This window comes from Canis lupus, chromosome X (genome assembly GCF_003254725.2).
Source record: "Canis lupus dingo isolate Sandy chromosome X, ASM325472v2, whole genome shotgun sequence".
Classification (NCBI taxonomy): Eukaryota; Metazoa; Chordata; class Mammalia; order Carnivora; family Canidae; genus Canis; species Canis lupus.
Genome location: NC_064281.1, coordinates 14270403 through 14289314, shown reverse-complemented (window position 1 = coordinate 14289314; position 18912 = coordinate 14270403). Strand labels below are relative to the sequence as shown.

General features: G+C 42.0%; 1 protein-coding gene across 1 annotated transcript in view; it reads left to right on the top strand.

Annotated features, from left to right (window-relative positions):
* Positions 1 to 1918: 1918 nt before the first annotated feature.
* The window catches only part of BEND2 (BEN domain containing 2), a 62052-nt gene continuing 45058 nt past the window's right edge, over positions 1919 to 18912 (top strand). Inside the window, exons 1-4 of the mRNA XM_025437781.3 lie at positions 1919 to 2135; positions 5680 to 5877; positions 13487 to 13635; positions 17556 to 17630. Coding sequence (XP_025293566.1) covers positions 2120 to 2135; positions 5680 to 5877; positions 13487 to 13635; positions 17556 to 17630 — 438 coding nt within the window. The 5' untranslated portion in view covers positions 1919 to 2119. The remainder of the gene's footprint in view (positions 2136 to 5679; positions 5878 to 13486; positions 13636 to 17555; positions 17631 to 18912) is intronic.

The window sequence follows — 18912 nt, the reverse complement described above, 5'->3', positions numbered from 1 at the left end:
GGATGCCTGGGTGGCTCAGCGGTTGAGCATCTGCCTTTGGCTCAGGTCATGATCCCAGGGTCCTGGGATGGAGTCCTGCATTGGGCTCCCTGGGGGGAGCCTGCTTCTCCCTCTGCCTGTGCATCTGTGTCTCTGTCTCTCGTGAATGAATAAATAAAATCTTAAAAAAAAAAGAAGTATAAGTGTATCAGGATGGAGTAATGAGGGGACTGGCTGGTAAGAAATAATGGAAACTCAAGAGTCTAGGAATATGACCTACAAAGAACAGCTACTACCTCTAGGACTAGACATTATGCCCAAAGAGGCCCAACTATGACTCAGAGTGAGATAAGTCACTTGGTGCAGAGCTGGTGGAATGTGTTGTAGAGCCACCTTCTAGAACTTGTTGGAAAGATACCCTGTTGGGTGTGTGTTTAGGGTTAGAGGCTGAACTCTGCAGCAGTCTGCCTAGGGAGAAAACAAGGACTAGGAAGTAAAACTTTTCTTCTGCATTCTTTATTTCCACGTACCAAAATGCCCCTTTTGTTCTCACAAGTGAAGACAAGTCCCTTCCTCCTAGAGTGAGGAGAAGCCCGGTGCCAGGAGTCATTGTATAAGTGACATAGTGAAATGGAGCTCAAATTCCAGGCGCTGTACTGGGTGCTTTCTATTTTATTACATTTAATTCTTAGAACATTGTGATGGAAGTGCTGTTGAGTCCAATAATGTGAGGTGCTGCTCTCCAGGAACTTTGAGGGAGCCAGGTGTGGTGAAAGGCTTTCCATCAGGCACAGTGATTTAGTGCTAAAAGGATGTGACGCTAACCCACTGAGGAATCCTAGAGAAGGAGCTCCTCATTCTTACCCGGGGTTGTAGAAAATGTCTGCATGCAGATATTAGACTAGATGTTGGGATCAAGCTTTGAAGGGCACGGAAAATTTCAGGAACAATTAAATAGGAGGGAGCATCAGGGATGTGAACATGCGTTATGGGGGTGGTAGGTGTGTCCAAATCAAAACCGGGCTGCTAGGTTTGTGGTTTTGAGCATGTTTCGCTAAGCCTCTGTTTCCCTGTCTTAAAATGGGACAGTAATACCGAGTTCTAGTGCTTGAGGACCACGTATGTTAGACGTATTAAACGGCTGGTTTGTGGGGAGTGCTCAGTACATTACAGCTGGTATTATTTTAAGGAGGAACGGAGCACACGGCCGTCTGGAAAATGGAAGTAGAGAGTAGGACAGCTGGAGGGTGGCGTGGCACAGATTTAGTGGGCCTTATGAGGGGCACATTTAAAAAGCTGGATTATTTTCGGATTTGTTCCCAAAGCTGGCACTAGACATGATGAGTACACAACCCAGAAAACATTAGAACGTCTACATTCTTACGTTCTAGCTCTTTCTATGATGTATCGCGTGAAGAGTATTTCGGGAAGAGCAGAATCAGTTTTACGAACGACAAATACCCACCATTTGCTTCGACGTGGATGGAACTGGAGGGTATGATGCTGAGTGAAACGAGTCAATCGGAGAAGGACAAACATTATATGGTCTCATTAATTTCGGGAATATAAAATATAGTGAAAGGGAATAAAGGGGAAAGGAGAGAAAATGAGTGGGAAATATCAGTGGGGGGGAGACAGAACATCAGAGACCCCTAACTCTGGGAAACGAACAAGGGGTGGTGGAAGGGGAGGTGGGGGTGACTGGGTGGCGGGCACTGAGGGGGGCACTTGACGGGATGAGCACTGGGTGTTATTCTGTATGTTGGCAAATTGAACTCAAAAAAAAAAAAAGTTCTACGCTTTTTCTATGATGTATCGTGCGAGGAGCATTTCAGAACCGGCTACCGGTTCATGTTTTGGGGGGCAGGGCACACTTAAAAAATGTTCACCTATAGGTGGAAAGTGAGAGGCGCCACGCAGCACGCTCGGCTCCCCGCCCCCCGCCCCCCGCCCCCCTCCTCACAGCCGTTGCGCTCCCTGGGCGGGCGCTACTGCGCAGTCGCAGAAGCCTCTGAGGCAGAGTTCTGTGCGCCTTCCGTTTGGCGCCTCTGTACTGCCGTTGCTTCGTGGATACCGCCGCCATCCAGCTGCCGCGCGGACACTGAGCGTAAAGCGCCAGAGCCGGACTCCCTGCCTCACGATGTCTGAGGAGGAGGGTAAGGAGCCTTCCCGAAGCTATTCCACTCGCTTCTGCCTTTCTTCACCCTGTGGGGGGGTGGGGGGTGCGGAAACCCGGCAGTGTTTGCGCTCTGCCCACCTAAAGGGCCTCTCAGGGGATTGAGGCGCGGTCTTTCCCCAGCACAGGCCCGTCCGGTGATTATCTCTGGGCGCCTATCCCGGCTTGCGCAGTGGGCGGTGTGTAGGAACCCGGGTATTTGAACGTCCGTAGGGTTCGCGATGTTTCAGTGGCTCGACCTGATCCTGGGGCGTGTGGAGTCCCTGGGGTTCGTTCACGGTGTCCTGGGGACTTAGGTTGACCCTACGGCTCACTACATTCCTGGGGGTTGTGGTATCCTAGGAGCTTGAGGTAATTCTGGGGCTTGGGGGGGGGTGTCTCAGGCGCATGGCGTTTTCGGGGCTCGTGGTGTCTGAGAGGCTCGAGGTGACACAGAAACCCCCATGATGAAAGGCGGGTGACTTGCTTTCCAGGACGAGGGCGGTCGTTCTTTCTAGGATTTCAGGGGGCCATAAAGGAGTCTCAGCGGCGGCCACTTGGGAGGCGGGGGTGCCGTAATCGGTTTCCCTGCACCTTCCGGAGGGCAGCATGGCGGGCACTCCGCCAGAACGGATCTGCACGGTGGCACTTTTTCCTTTAGCTTTTCCCCCCCAAAGACCTTGTGGGATGTGTATGTCCCACAAACAGCAGTGGAGCGTGGACTGTTAGGGCACGAAAGTAACTTGGCGTAGTGGCCGGGGGCACTCGCGGAAGGATAAGATTTGATTTGCCGAGGATTAAATCTGCACTGTACAGCTGCAGATTCTGCAACTTTGCAGCGCAGTGGTTCGGCGGGCGTTTCCCAGCCCGCTCCTGAGGTGCTCGCCCCTGTAAGTTTTTGAGATTTGGCTACTTATTAAGTACTTGCTGCTGACTTTCTGGGACGAGGTGATCCTTTATCTTTTCTCTTGCTCCGTTGGAGGAGGGTAGGGGTCCAAAGGGGCGCCAGGGTGGCTCGGCTTCTGAAGCATGTACCTTCGCTCTGGTAGTGATCCCAGGATCCTGGGATCCGACCCGCATCGGGCTCTCTGCTCGCTCGGGAGCCTGCTTCTCCCTTTTCCTCTGCCTGCTGCTTCTCCCGCGTGCTCGGTCAAATAAATACAATTAAAAAAATATTTATATATACATAAAAAGATTTTTAAGTTTTCTAGAGGCTCAACGAACTAGCAGTTGATTCATTATAAAATCTTCAGATCGAGATGTTGAGTTTTGAGGCTTTGATGGTAACAGTGTTTGCTCCAAGACCGAGCAATCAACCTTGCTGTTTTATTGTAAGGAGACAAACAAGAACAAAAGAATGATGTGCATGTGGGGAAGCCCCTGCCTAGAGAGCCAGTTCTTGGCTTCTAGACGGCAAAGGAGACTTAAGACTTAAAAAGGAGTCAGAGGATACTAAGTGTGAGGACCCCTGGATAACAGGAGTGCCCTTCCGAGCCTGCTCCGGGGCCCATCCCATCTTCTGTACGCTTGAGCACCGTTGCTGGATAGAGCACGCTCTGAGTGTGTTGGGAATCATCCCTTTCCTTCTCTACTCAGCTCTTCCCCACATTGGGGCCCCTTTACGGTTTTATGACACTAAGTGGTAAACTGACTTAATGTTACACGTAAGGATTTTACAAGCAACTCTTCTGCACAGGATTTTCTAAAGCAGGGCCCTGGCTCGATTTGCTTTCAGGGCTACCTACAGCAAGTGCTCGGCTCTGGGATACGGTTTTGGTGGCATTATCTCTCACTTGGCCAACTTTGTAGTGTTTGAAGCTTGCTATGGATGTGGAAGGGCTGCTTTTGAGAGTTAGGAGATTTAGGAAGTGGTTTTCGGTGTATTGACAGTTTTGCTAGAAAATCCGACCAGTCTGGCCGTTGTAATCTGCTGTTTTGGTGCGGATTTCTTGCAGCAATCCTCATGTGAAAGGAAGGTTTCAGGCTGCATCATTGTGAACTATGCCTTATCTGATAAGTTCATGGCAACTTGGTTCCTTGCACCTTAGAAGCATAATCTTCAAAAAGCTTCTAGATGTTATAATGTCTCCAAAAATGGCATATGAAGGTTACGTATATACCTAAAGGAATTAATTGGAATTTCACAAATTTGCTGGGAAACCTTAGTAGAGTAGTAGCTTTATTAGGTCTTGTGTGAAAAATCTGTTGACATATAAAAGCTTGTCTTAAAAAATAAAACTTCAATTACCTTTGTTATTTTCCTCTCATCATTAAGTCTATATTTGTAGAGAATCTTAACAAATACAGAGAAGTCTAATGAAGGTCATTTTGCTATCCAGAGAGAGTGACTTAGAGATAACCATTGGGGGAAAAAAAAAAGAGATAACCATTCGTATATTTCCTTTTGTTAAAACCAGGATTACATCTTATTGTTCTGCTTTGACCCTTTTCCCCCCACTTTGACATTATTTCACTAGCATTTCTGACATCACTAAATGTTCTTTGAGAATGTGTTTCTTATTGGCAGTATACTATTTCATCATTTGGAAATGCCATAATTTATTTAACCAATTCCCTTTTGTTTGGATAATTAGGTAGTTTCAAATGTTTTATTTTTTTTTCCACGAAGTCTAGTAAGTAGATTTTACAGTGACTCTCTAAACCCAGTGCCATTTTTTATGGATGAGAAAACAGAGGCAAAAGAGTAAGTGTTATCTGGCCGAGAGGTCATACTTCTGGATGTCTACAGAGCCTGTACTGGAACCTATTATCATATGATTCTTAACTCAGTATCATTTTCACACCAACACATTCCCTCACACTGGATAATTACTTGATTCTAATGTTTTGGTCTATTTCAAATAAATGTATTGAATCCAAGTTATGATTCAGTGTACACGTGATCTGTGAGTTAATACTTCAAGATTAAACATGTTCTTTTTTAGGCTGTTTATATAGCATACATTATGCGTAGTGTGCTATTTTTCATATTCATTAAAATGACTTATGGCATTGATATTTCACATCTAGTTTACTTGTGGCCACTAATTTCACATTTTGTGAGATTCAATTTGAATATATTTCATAACAAGTTACTCTTGTACTTTATTTCTGCATTATTTATTATCATAAAGATTAATATTAAGTTTTAGAGAACAAGTTTGGGAATTCATGGTCAGCACAGTGTGGCTGTGTAACATCAGCTGTATCATTTAAAGTTAAAAGCATATCATTGAATGCATATTAGCATAGGACAAGTGGTCACATTTCTTAAGTTAGAAGAAATTTATTGCTCTATAAAATTGGAAGTACTAGAAATACTAATGTATGTGTGTATCTACATGCATATAAACATACATATATATTTTAAAGCTTCATACTAAGCAATTTTTTCTTAGCTAACCTGCAGAGATTAGAGACATGAAAATATTTAGTGTATTTTCAGCTAAAACGTTTTTTAAACACTCCATAACTTTATAAGGTGGTTTCCTCCAGAAACAGATTATTTTGTGTGGTATCTTAACTTTCTCTTTGCTTATTCCTAGATTTTATTATTATAACTATTGAAGATAACAGTGATGACGATGATGATATTAATGTTGTGATAGTAGAAGATTCTGAAACAGAACCTACCGAAACAGAACCTACTGAGAACACATTATCCGCTGATGGCATGTTGACCATAGAACCGAATGTTCAAGCCAGCAATTATAACTATCAGCAGCAATCCCAAGTGACAAATGGTAATTTTGTTGTACTTCCTCCTGTGCAAAATTTTGCTCCCACATCCTGATATTCAGTAAATTGCTTAAATATTCCTATAACGTTTACATTAGTCAGTTATTATCAGGGCAAGCTTCATGGTAATGTCACAATGTTTACATGTACTTGCATTTTCTCTTCATTTAAGCTTTGTCATGTCTCCTTTTCCATTTTTGCTCTATGGGGATGGGAAGGTAGCCTTAGAAAGCATCGGGAGAATATATTCTCTGTCTCTGAAAAATTATTAAACCTGGCAACTATAATTGGAACTATTTGGTGACAAAGAAAAAACAATTTATGAGAAAAACAACTTGGATCAAGAGTCCATGGAACGGATGACATGATGGTCTATGTAGAAGATCTAAAGAATCAATAGAAACTCCCGGAACTAATAATCAATTATAGCAAGCTTGTAGGATGCAAGGTTAATATGCAAAAGTCAATCCCTTTCCTATTTACCAGCAATAAACAATTGGAACTTGAAATAAAAAATGCAGCACCATTGACATTAGTACCCAAAAAAGAGTCCCTAGAAAGTGGAGTCTTGTAACCAGAAGTCCTGTAACTACTTGTCTTTCCAATGGTTGCTTCTCAGTCACAGTAATGAAATGCAAAGCCATTTACCTCCTCACACATAGAGCCAAGAGACATTAACCCCTTGGAACATTTCTTTGGTAGCTATATGACAATTTGTTCTTTGCCTTTTGTTTAGAGAATTGGACTTCCTATTCTTTAAAAATGCTATTGCTTTAATTGGAGATAAACTAACTGTTTCTGTTAAGGGCCAGACAGTAAATATTTTAGGTTTTTCAGTTATAAAGGCTCTGTTACAACTACTCAGCTCTGCTGTTGAAGTAAGAAAACAGCTGATATATAAACAGATTGAGTGTGGCTGTGTTTCAGTAAAACTTTATGAACATTGAAATTTGAATTTCCTATCATTTTTCCATTTCATGAAATATTCTGTTTTTGTTTTAAAATTATTTTTTAAATTATTTTTTGATATTTTATATTTACTCTACATTTTTATGAATTACTCAACTTTTGTATGCTTCAGATACAATTATATTTTAATTTTTTTTAAAGTAAGCTCTGTGCCCAATGTGGGGTTCAAACTCATTAACTCAAGATCAAGAGCACTCTACTGACTGAGCCAGCCAAGTGCCCCTGTTTTTTTATCATTTAAAAATGTAGGGCAGCCCGGGTAGCTCAGTGGTTTAGTGCCACCTTTGGCCCAGGGTGTGATCCTGGGGACCCGGGATCGAGTCCCACATCGGGCTCCCTGCATGGAGCCTGCTTCTCCCTCTGCCTGTGTCTCTGCCTTTCTCTCACTGTGTCTCTCATGAATAAATAAATAAAATCCTTAAAAAAAATGTAACAAACAAAAAAACCCAAAACCATTATTAGCTTGTGAGCTATGTAAAAATTAGGCGGCAGGGTGGCTTTGGTCTGTAGGCTCTAGTTTGCCAACCCCTGATCTAACTGATGCCAAAAAGTTTTGATACCACTTATCCTCTGTTCTGGTTTTAAAACTGCATGCAGAACCAGCAGAATACTTTCTTAGCGTTACAGAACATCTGGCTGATTCCAACAGCTCTCTTTAGTGGGAGAGAACTAGGGGAGACTTTTCAAATGTAGATACCCTTTGACCTATCATTTCTACTAGGAATTTATCCCATAGAACTACTTGCAGACGTGCAAGACTGTTTAGCAGTGTTCTTTGCATGACCCAACTTGAGAAGTAACTTGAATATCCATGAATTAGGGACTAGTTCAATGAATCATGGCCTTCCTGCATGATAGGAAATTTTTTTTTAAGATTTCATTTATTTATGAGAGAACAGAGAGAGAGAGGCAGAGACACAGGCAGAGGGAGAAGCAGGCTCCATGCAGGGAGCCCGACGCGGGACTCGATCCCGGGTCCCCAGGATCACGCCCCGGGCTGAAGGCGGGCACCTCAACCCCTGAGCCACCCAGGTATCCCCATGATAGGAAATTAAGAAGCTGTTAAAGTGGTTGCATTATATCTAAAAGTATTAGTTTGGAAAGACCAATACATGTTTAGTAAAAAAAAAAAAAAAAAAAAAAAAGAGGTTGCAGGACAGTACTTACATAGTCTGATCCCTTTTATCTTTCTAACTGATGCAAAAGTTTAGAATAAATGATTTCTGAAAAGGTGGCCAGGTAATTTTTTATTGTGATAAAATATACATATCATATTTTTTCCCTTTGTTCTATTAATGTGATGTGTTATGTTGTTATGTTGATTGGTTTTCTTTTGTGGAACTGCCCTTGCATTCCTGGGATAAATCCCCCTTGGTCATGGTGAATAATCCTTTTAATTTGCTGTTGGATTAGATTTGATAATATTTTGTTGAGGACTTTTGCATCTATATTCATAAGGGATATTGGTCTGTAATTTTCTTTTCTTGTAATGTCTTTATCTGGCTTTGGCTTTGGTATGGGTAACTCTGGCCTCATAGAATGAATTAGGAAGTGTTTCCTCTTCTTTAGCTTTTTGCAGGAAGCTGAGAAATGTTGGTGTTAATTCTTCTTTAAATATTTGGTAGATCCACCAGTAAAGCTCTCTGGGCCAGGCCTTTTCTCTGTTGGGAGGTTTATGATGACTAATTTAATCTCTTTACCTGTGATAGGTCTGTTGAGATTTTCTATTTTTTCTTGAGCCATTTTAGATAAAAATGTTTTAAGTTATAAAAACAAATTGTTTTCTCATATACAACATCAAGCAATTAAAATATATAGATAGGGCGGGCCACCTGGCTGGCTCAATGGGTAGAGCATGCAACTCTTGGTCTCAGGGTTGTGAGTTCAAGCCTCATGTTGGGCATAGAGCCTACTTAAAAAGTATATATATATATGTTTGGAAGAAAACCCAGTTGATAATGGCTACAACTGAGTATTAAAAATTCTAAGGAATAAATGAGTAGGAATAGTGGAACCTGTATGAAAGGGAAGCAAATACTTTAATGAAGATCATAAAATAAGGCTTGAGTAAGTGGAGAGACACAAATTGTCCTAGAGGAGAAAAAACACTCTCATATAACTTAAAAAAAAAAAGAAATCTTGAGAAAATCTGGTTAAGGAAGAGGTGGTAATTTACCATATCAAACACTACAATATTTTAAAAGTACAATTATTAAAATATGATGGTACTAGTTTTGAAATAAGGAGCCAGATTTAATGCAGCAGGAAGCTCATAAAAAGAACAAAGAATTTGGAGTTAATATACTTTAGTATTTTAATAAGAGAAGCATAGATAGTAAATCATGCTGGTACAGATGCTTAACTGTTGGGGGGAAAAGCCCATGGGATTGCACCTCACATCACACACTTAAATAATTTCCAGATGGATTAAAGAGTTGAATATCTAATGGATGGAAGTATGGAAAACTAGGCAGAAATCTAGTTGAATGTTTTTCTATTCCTAGTGAAAGATTGAGAGTAACAGCAGTTCAAGGTATCATAAAAATATTAATGAATTTGCTAAAATAAGAACAGAATTCCTCCCAATCTCAAACATATCTATCAGACTTCAAAATCACATCACCACTTTAGAAAAATCTTGCTGAAAATAGGCATTTTTGAGGGTTGTTCTTTTTTTTTTAGAATGGCATCGTCTTATTTTAATTTGCATTTCTTTGATTGTGATTTGACTATTTCCCATAAACTTATGGGACATTCATACTTCCTCACTGGTAACTGCATTCAATAGACTCTGAGGAACTACCATAGGAACCTAGCTACCCCTATGCCATTCCTTTTTTTTTTTTTAAAGATTTTATTTATTTATTCATGAGAGACAAAGAGAAAGAGAGGCAGATGGAGAAGCAGGCTCCATGCAGGGAGCCTGATGTGGGACTCGATCCCGGGTCTCCAGGATCACGCCCTGGGCTGAAGGCGGCGCTAAACCGCTGCACCACCAGGGCTGCCTCAAGGGTTGTTACTCTAAGACAGCAGGACCTCCTACAAATCGGACAGAATATACAGAAACTCCAAGAGGGCAATGAGCAGAGGACGTGAAAAATAACAGATCACAGAACAAGAAATCTTAATAGATAGAAAACATTCAGAAAATATTCAACTGCAGTAGTAACAAGAGAAATGCAATTTAAGATGAGATACAGGCTTTAAACTCTCACCTACCAAATTAGCGATTTTTACATGGTAATTCACTTTACTGATAATGAGAAAAACTATTGCACTGCAGTTATCTGTACATCTAAGTTACTCTGAATTGACTACCCATTGAAACCACCTGCAAAACTTTAAATAAATATTGAGGATAAGGCCCCATCCTCAGAGAATCTGATTTTTAAAAAAAAATATTTTACTTGTTTATTCATGAGACACACACACACACACAGGCAGAGACACAGGCAGAGGGAGAAGCAGGCCCCACGCAGGGAGCTCGACGTGGGACTCGATCCCAGGACCCCGGGATCATGCCCGGGCGGAGAAGGCAGGCGCTAAACCACTGAGCCACCCGGGGGTCCCTAGATTCTGATTTTTTTTAAGCTTAATTTTTAGGTAGATCTTTTTATAGACCTCTATCACATACAAAAATATGCACGGATCACAAACATTCAGCCTAAAGAATTTCCAGGTTAACACACGAGGTTAACAAACCAGCACCCGCACCCAGAAATAGAAGGCCCTGAGCTCCCCGGGATCAGCCCCCGCGTCCCTTCCGGCCACTGCCCCTCTTGCAAAGTAGCACAATCCTGGCATCTCCCACCGTGGATTACTTGGGCCTCTTTTCGAGCTTAAGAACAATCGAATCATATACAATTGTTTTAGGTTCCTGGAGCCAGTTCCAAACTGCGTGGGTAGTGGCGGTGAGGGCTTCTCACTAACAGCAAGGAACAGAGACCCCGACTCCGTTCTGACCCTGTCTAGCCAGAGACAGCGTCGGGTTCCGTGGATAGGGGCTCAGTCCCCGGGCCTGCCCCCCGCCCCCCTGCAGCTGCCGGCCTGACCTGCGCCTCTGCGTGGCTAGAACAGGTTCCGGGAGCCCCTCCTCGGGGTCGATTAATTTGCTAGAGCAGCTCACAGAACCCGGAGAAACGTCTGACTTACTAGATTGGCCGCTTTCTCAGAGAACGATATAGCCGCGGAACAGCCAGATGGAAGCGATGCGTGGGCCAAGGCGTGGGGAGAGGGGGAGCTTCCCGGAGCTTCCCGGAGCAACCCTCTCCCCACGTGGCCACGTGCCGCCCCCGGCCCGTGCCCTGGGGTTTAGCCAGGCTTCCGGGCCTGGGCCTGATTGATTAAGCCGCTGGCCATTGGCGGCTCATCGACCTCCAGCGCCTCTCCCCTGCCCCAAGGTCGGTGGGAGGGACTGAAAGGTCCCACCCGCTCACCGCAGCTGGCTTCCCTGGTGACCAGCCCCCATCCTTAGGTGACCTAGAGGCTTTCCGAAGGTCACTTCATTAAAATAACAAAAGACACCTTTATCAGTCTTCCTCACTTAAGCAATTCCAAGGGCTTTAGGGGCTCCGCCAGAAACAGATGAAGAGCAAAAACATATTTCTTTTTTTTTTTTTAAGATTTTTTATTTATTTATTCATGAGAGACACAGAGAGAGAGAGAGGGAGAGAGAGGCAGGCAGAGACACAGGCAGAGGGAGAAGCAGGCTCCAGGCGGGGAGCCCGACGTGGGGATCGATCCCAGGACTCCAGGATCACACCCTGGGCTGAAGGCAGGCGCTAAACCGCTGAGCCACCCAGCGATCCCCTGCAAATACATATTTCTTTCTTTTTTTTTTTCCAAATACATATTTCTTAATACAAATCACATCACAACTGTATTCTTTCGTGTCTGGCTTTTACTCGGTGTTCCCGTGGTGAGACTCACCTGTGTGTAGCAACAGTTGGCTCGTTCCCACTACGGTGTAGGCTCCTGTGTATGAAAACACCCCCGCTTAATTATTCATTATTAGTCTTATAATCAGAGCAAAACAGTTTAAAAAATAAAAACTGGGGACGCCTGGGTGGCTCAGTGATTGAGCGTCTGCCTTCGGCTCAGGGCATGATCTCAGGGTCCTGGGATCGAGTCCTGCATCAGGCTCCTCGCAGGGAGCCTGCTTCTCCCTCTGCCTGTGTCTCTGCCCCTCTCTGTGGCTCTCAGGAATAAATAAAATCTTTAAAAAATCAATTAAAAACTGGTTACACTTCAAATTGGAGGTATTTTATCGTTGCATTTCCCCCACCATATCGTCCTGCATTTATCTAACTTGAGAGTTAATCCTCCCTTCCTTCGGCCCCTTGTTCCTTCCCTGGCTCAGGATGGCTGATGGGGATCGAGGCGCCCCTCCCGGCACTGTGATGCCAGCCGCCAGGTCTCTCCTACAGATAGGGTGGGACAGCAGTGCATTCCGTCTTTCCCTTGTTGCGGTTTAACGTCTCAAAACCATAACTGAGCCTATAGAATTCTAGAATATCTGGGGGCCAATATTTCACATTTTATTTCAAGATTTTATTTATTCATTCATGAGAGACACAGAGAGAGAGGCAGAGACACAGGCAGAGGGAGAAGCAGGCCCCACGCAGGGAGCCCGACTTGGGACTTGATCTCAGGTCTCCAGGTTCACACCCTGGGCTGAAGACAGGCGCTAAACTGCTGAGCCACGGGGGCTGCCCTTACTTAGGCTTAATATAAAATGTAATTATGGAAACAATTGTAATCTTAGAGTTCAAGTGACTTTAGAGAGAATCTCGACCAGTTTTTACCTGGCAGATGAGGCGGTGCCTTTGTGGTCGGCCGGGTCCACACTGGTGGGGGCCCAAGCCAGAATAAGACTCCTGACACACATTTGGAGGCCTGCTGCCTCCCCAAGTAAAAGACCTTTTTGGGGCTGCTTTTAAAAAGCAATTAGGAATTGTGTTCTCTTGTTCGTTTGTTTCCAGCATTTACTCTCTAGCCTTTCACTTCACAACTCGGAATTTGCATTTGATCTTGATTCTTATTCCTAGGTGTGGCAACATAGCCCTTCAGGTTTTTGTTTTTTTTTTAAGATTTTATTTATTTATTCACGAGACACAGAGAGGCAGAGACGCAGGCAGAGGGAGAAGCAGGCTCCATGAAGGGAGCCTGACGCGGGATGCGGGACTTGATCCAGGCATTCGGGGATGCGGGACTTGATCCAGGCATTCGGGGATCGTGCCCTGAGCCAAGGCAGATGCCCAACCGCTGAGCCACCCAGGCGTCCCATCCCTTCAGTTTTTAAGGATTTATTCTAAGTCACTAATGAGACAGCCCGGGTGGCTCAGCGGTTTGGCGCCGCCTTCAGCCCAGGGCATGATCCTGGAGTCCTGGGATCGAATCCCATGTCGGGCTCCTTGCATGGAGCCTGCTTCTCTCTCTGCCTGTGTGTGTGTGTGTCTCTCATGAATAAATAAATATAATCTTTTAAAAAAATAAATCACTAATGGGAGAATTCTTGTTTCGTCACTTTCTAAAATTCAGCTAGGACTCCAATTCAGTTTGAGTTGGCTTTCTGAAAACCTATCTCTGTAAAGTTGATTATGCTAGTAAGTCTCTGAAGTAACTTTTTTATATATTGCTTTTCAGGAGAACGTGGTTTACCAGCCCTAGATGACGTAGCAGTTTCACAAGTGAACCATCTAGGAAATATGAAAAGACACAGCTCGAACTCTGTGGATGTAGGGCTTCTCCCTTTGCACAAAAGAGGACGATCATCTTTAAGGGGGGATAATATGGTTTGTATATTAAAGTGAAAATCTTTCTTTTTTTCATTCTACTTTATTTCTTTTTTTAAAAAATTGAGTTTAATTTCATAGAGTGAACAGTTCAGTGGTTTTGACAAATATGTATACCTCCCCCCACATCAAGATAAAAAACGTTTGCATCATCCCAGATAGTTCCCTTATGCCTCTTCCCAGTAAGTCGTCCCCACCCACCCCCACTCGCCCCATGCCATTAATGGAGAAACAGCATTCTGATATTTTTCCCATCATAGATTAGTTTTGCCTGTTCTAGAACTTTATATAATTAGAATCGTACGGTATGTACTCTTGTGTCACATCTCTTTTTTGGAGATTGATCTGGTTGTAGCAACATTTTATTCCCATTCATTGCTGAGTAATATTCTGTTGTATGAATGTCCCTAATTTGTTTATCCATTTTCCTTTTGATGGGTTGTTTCCAGTTTGGGGTATTATGAGTAAAGTGGCTCTGAACATTATTATTATGGAGGTGTTTTGTGAATGTATGTTTCCATTTAATTTGAGTAAAGACTCAGGAGTGCAAATACTGGATCATGATAGATGAAGATGAAGATGATAGATGAGGTTTAGAAGAGATTGCTAGTTTCCCAACATAATTGTACTGTTTTACTTTTCTGTCATATTCTGCTGTGCTTCTCGATCTCTGAAATAGAATGAAATAGATTATTAGACTACATATAATCTAGCTTAACAAAAAATGCATTTGTTTACCTATATAAGGATATGGACACTAGTAAGTACCTAAGTAGTACAGGCAATTCTCTTAACTTCTATCAGCCCATATGTTCATCTTTGGGAATAATGTTAACTGCCTACCAAGAGTCATGTTTTCTGACATAATTATGTGAAAGCACTTTGAAAAGTATAAAGCACTACACAATTGTTTTTATAATTAGTGGTCTGTATTATAATTTCATACAATTTTTGCTGTCTAATAACTTGGTAATGCAGGGCTGATTCATAAAATTTTAAAACAAAGAAACTGATAAATACTTGGTATGTTTAGGTTAAAATTCTTACTATAGCCCATAATTCATCCTTAGAATAGAGTGATTTCTAACTAAATATAATGGGTTTTTTTTGCTGTCTGTCTACTTATTTGTACCCTGTTTTATTCCAAAAAGCAATTTAAGGTGTCTTAGAGACTAATTTATTGAGAAAAATAGGTGTTTTAGTGTTTCTTATTTTGTCCACAGAGTGTCACTGTTGGATTATTTGAAAATCAAAAGCCATAAAACATTTGATTCTTTGTTCCTGGTTAGAAATATTTGCTTTTAAAGCAATTCGATGCCAGATTACTAGAAGACTCTCTTCCAACCCTGAAGTGCATCAGGGGTTAAGTTGGTGTCCTAAGTGTAATTGGGTGAATGAGAAAACAGTTCAGCAAGTATAGTTGACTCTTGAACAATGTGGGTGTTAGGGGTGCTGATCCCCGTGCAGTCAAAAACCCACGTATAACTTTGGACTCCCCTAAAACTTAATCAAATAGCCTCCTGTTAGCCAGAAGCCTTACCGATAGTCAATTTTGTGTTATATGTATCATGTACTGTATTCTTACAATAAAGTAAGCTAGGAAAAAGAATGCTAGTGAGAAAAACATAATGAAGAGAAAATACGTGTATAGTATTGTACTGTATTTCTCGGAAAAAATCCACATATAAGTGGACTCTCATAATTTACACCCGTGTTGTTCAAGGGTCAGCTGTATATCTTTTTTGTGTTGTTGTAGTATTTACAGTGGGCAAAGGTCGGCCTTTGGTGCTTGTTGAAAGCAGAATTGAAGTCCTGACTGTTTCTCTCCTTTCTTTCATACTTCCTTTTGGTATATTAATAAATCCTTCCTGGACAAGAACATGTATACCCGATTGGGAAGAAGTTGGGAGTGTCATTAATGGATGCATATCAGATACGCATTCTGGATATTTACATAATATTAACTGCTAATTGCCAAATCTATTCACATTATCATAAAGAAAATGATTTAAATTCTTTTTCAGCCTTCACGTACTGTGGAGTTACTCTGAACTTGAGAACTGAAGGAAATATTTCTCTCTCATGAATAATTATGCTTCTGTAGCAATGAAGAAGACAGTGAAGCCTTAACCATTTTATTTCCTTCTTTTCCTTATCTAGGAAAGTAGGCAGTTTTGTGCCCTGTTTGAATAGCTTTTGTCATTTCTGGAATAATTTTAGATTTACAGAATAGGTGTGAATATATTGCAGAGAGTTCTCTTGTATACACTTCATACAGCTTCCTTGTACTGTATAACTTAAAATTATGGTAATTATGTAAGCATAGTACTGTTTTCACAACCAAGATGTTAACATTGTCACAGTACTATTAGCTAAATTGCAGCCCCTGTTTGAATTTCAACATTCTTCTCCCCCTTGTGCTTTTCCTATTCCAGGATCCAATCCAGGATCCCACAGTGAATTTAGTTGTGTCTCCTCAGTTTCTTCCAATCTGTGACAGTTCCTCATTCTTTCCTTGTCTTTTATGACCTTGACATTTTTGATGAGTGTACCAATCAGTTATTTTGTAAAATGTCTCTCAGTTTTGGTATGTCTGGTATTTTCTCTTGAATAGATTCAGATTATGCATTTTTGGCAAGAACACCACACAAATGTTGTCTCCTTACTAAGTCTTTATCAGGGGCGCCTAGTGTCCATATATCTTTTTACTGGTGATGTTAAAATCAATCTCTTGGGCAGCCCGGGTGGCTCAGCGGTTTAGCACCACCTTCAGCCCAGGGCGTGATCCTGGAGACCCCGGATCAAGTCCCATGTCGGACTCCTTGCGTGGGGCCTGCTTCTCCCTCTGCCTGTGTCTCTGCCTCTCTCTCTCTCTCAATCTGTGTCTCTATTAATAAATAAATAAAATCTTTAAAAAAATCGATCTCTTGGTTAACATGGTATCTTCTGGATTTTTCCACTGTGAAGTTACTGTTTTTCCCTTTGTGTCTCATAAATATCTTAGGTGGGAGGTACTTTGGGACTCTGCTGATCTCCCGTTTCTCCTCAGTTTTCTTCCTACTGAGTTGAGATAGCACATGGATTTTACCTGCAACATTCACTACTGTGGTGTTTGCCAAATGGCGACTCTATTTCCCTCATTGCTATGTATATAGTAAAAGGAATTTGTTTGTAAGGAAGGGCTGTCCTTTCTACCCCATTTATTCGGTTACATATTTTCTATCTATGTGGGCTCCTGGGCATTCATTGTATTGTATGAGTTTTTTATAAACCAATATTATTGATCAAATTTTCCAGCTTTGGTTTTTGGGAGCTCCTTCCAGTTGGGTCCTGTGGCCTTTTCATATGCCCCCACTTTTTTTTTAGCTCTTCCAAATTTTCTGACATCACAAGATGTTCTAGGCTCATTCATACTTTTCCTGACCCAGCCCTGCAATTGCTTCTCTCCAAGGAGCCCTGGTGCCTTTAGATATGGTGCCTGGACACTGGATATGTTCATTGCTAGTCTTGTGTCATTGATCTTAGGCTCTCCCAGTGGACAGAGCTAGGAAATATGTGGATACTATTCCATGCATAAATATAAATCTTTTTTTCTATATCTGTCTTTATATATATTATAAGCTATGTGTTCATACTCATATTTAATAACTTTTCTTGAACCTACGTTCTTATATGATAACTTCTTTCCTCTCCCTGTATTTAGTCAGCTCTTAATCGTTTCATTCTCATGTGAATATGGGTTTTGGTTTTACTTTTATCTCTGCTTTATATTATAAGACTTTTGGAATGCTTTTGGAATGTAGATGAAAAAGAAAATAATTAAAACAAATAAATATATAAAGTATGGCTTTTTCTAATGCTTAGTTTGGGTCCTAGTGATATTAAGCATTGACTACTTATTATTTTTATAATATTAATAGGAGAGCTGTGCATCTGGAGGTTTCTCTGACGCAAATCCTCAAAACCAACCTATGAAACTCCAACACCACTACAAGGTATCAAATTTCTGTCTTTTAAATATTGTTTTCCAAAATTTTGAGTAAAAGTTTTTTTCTTTACCTCATTCATTGTCATCGTGCTATTAATAGAAATTTTATCATGTTAAATTCTGTATGATTATCACTCCATTGTGATACATTTTAAAATTTTCTAGTTAGAACAGTATCCCTAGGTGAAAAATTTGAAATAAAAATATGGCTTTTGTAGCTTAAAACCCAATAGCCCATTACTGGTCAAATGTAGTTAACTCTCTTTCATCTAGGTTGTTCAATATTTAATTTCTCCAGTTTACTCTCCTAAGGAAATTGGCTGATTTCAATAAAATTCAGTAGGTGCCTAAATGCATATTAAGTTATCTCAGCTGAAAGAAAATGGCAGCTCATCTTTTTTTTTTTAAAGAGTATACCTTACATCGTTATGAGGAGATTTTGTACAAGTTAGTATGTCAGTAGAGACTGATAAGTATGGGCAGCCCCGGTGGTACAGCTGTTTAGCGCTGCCTGCAGCCCAGGGCGTGATCCTGGAGACCCTGGATGGAGTCCCACGTCAGGCTCCCTGCATAGAGCCTGCTTCTCCCTCTGCCTGTGTCTCTGCCCCTCTCTCTGTGTGTGTCTCTATGAATAAATAAATAAAATCTTTAAAGAAAGAGATTTGTAAGTATAACTATCAAGAATTTTGCTAGCTGCATCCTCTAGAGGTAGTGAAAGTTTATTTTTTAAAAAGTAGGTGTTAAGATCCAAAGTTTGTTGATTAAAACAAGCTACGGTGCCTAACTAAGAATGTTTTGGTGAGTATCACTCTTATTGAGAACAGAAGTGGATGGCTTCGAGGGAACACGTCAAGTCTTTGGGGAAGGGTGTCCAGAGTCGGGGCGACGGTTCTGATTTCAGGCAGGGCCCTCTCTGGCCTGCCTCCTGTGAGCATCCACAACACCCCTGGCTGGGACGGCTCTGCCAGGGCCTTCTCTTTGAGCGACTGTATGAGATGTGGTGGGCCAGAGCGTGGGGGAGGAGAGATGCTGGGGGCCCTAAGTCAGAGCCCTGAAACGGACCAGCAGGGAGCCTCCCCGTTTCTTCCAGTGTGTGAGCTCTCTCCTTTCTTCAGCCCCTGTCCTCAGAGGGCTAGACCTGTTGCTGCACACTTCCAGCTTTTCTTTTTCTGTCCTTGCCCAGAGTTCTCTTTAGGGAGACCCCAGCCCTACACAGGCTGGGAAACAGAGGGGGCCCTGCTGGGACCCGTCCACTGCCCTGTGGCCTGTCCACAGGGCTCGAAGCAGCT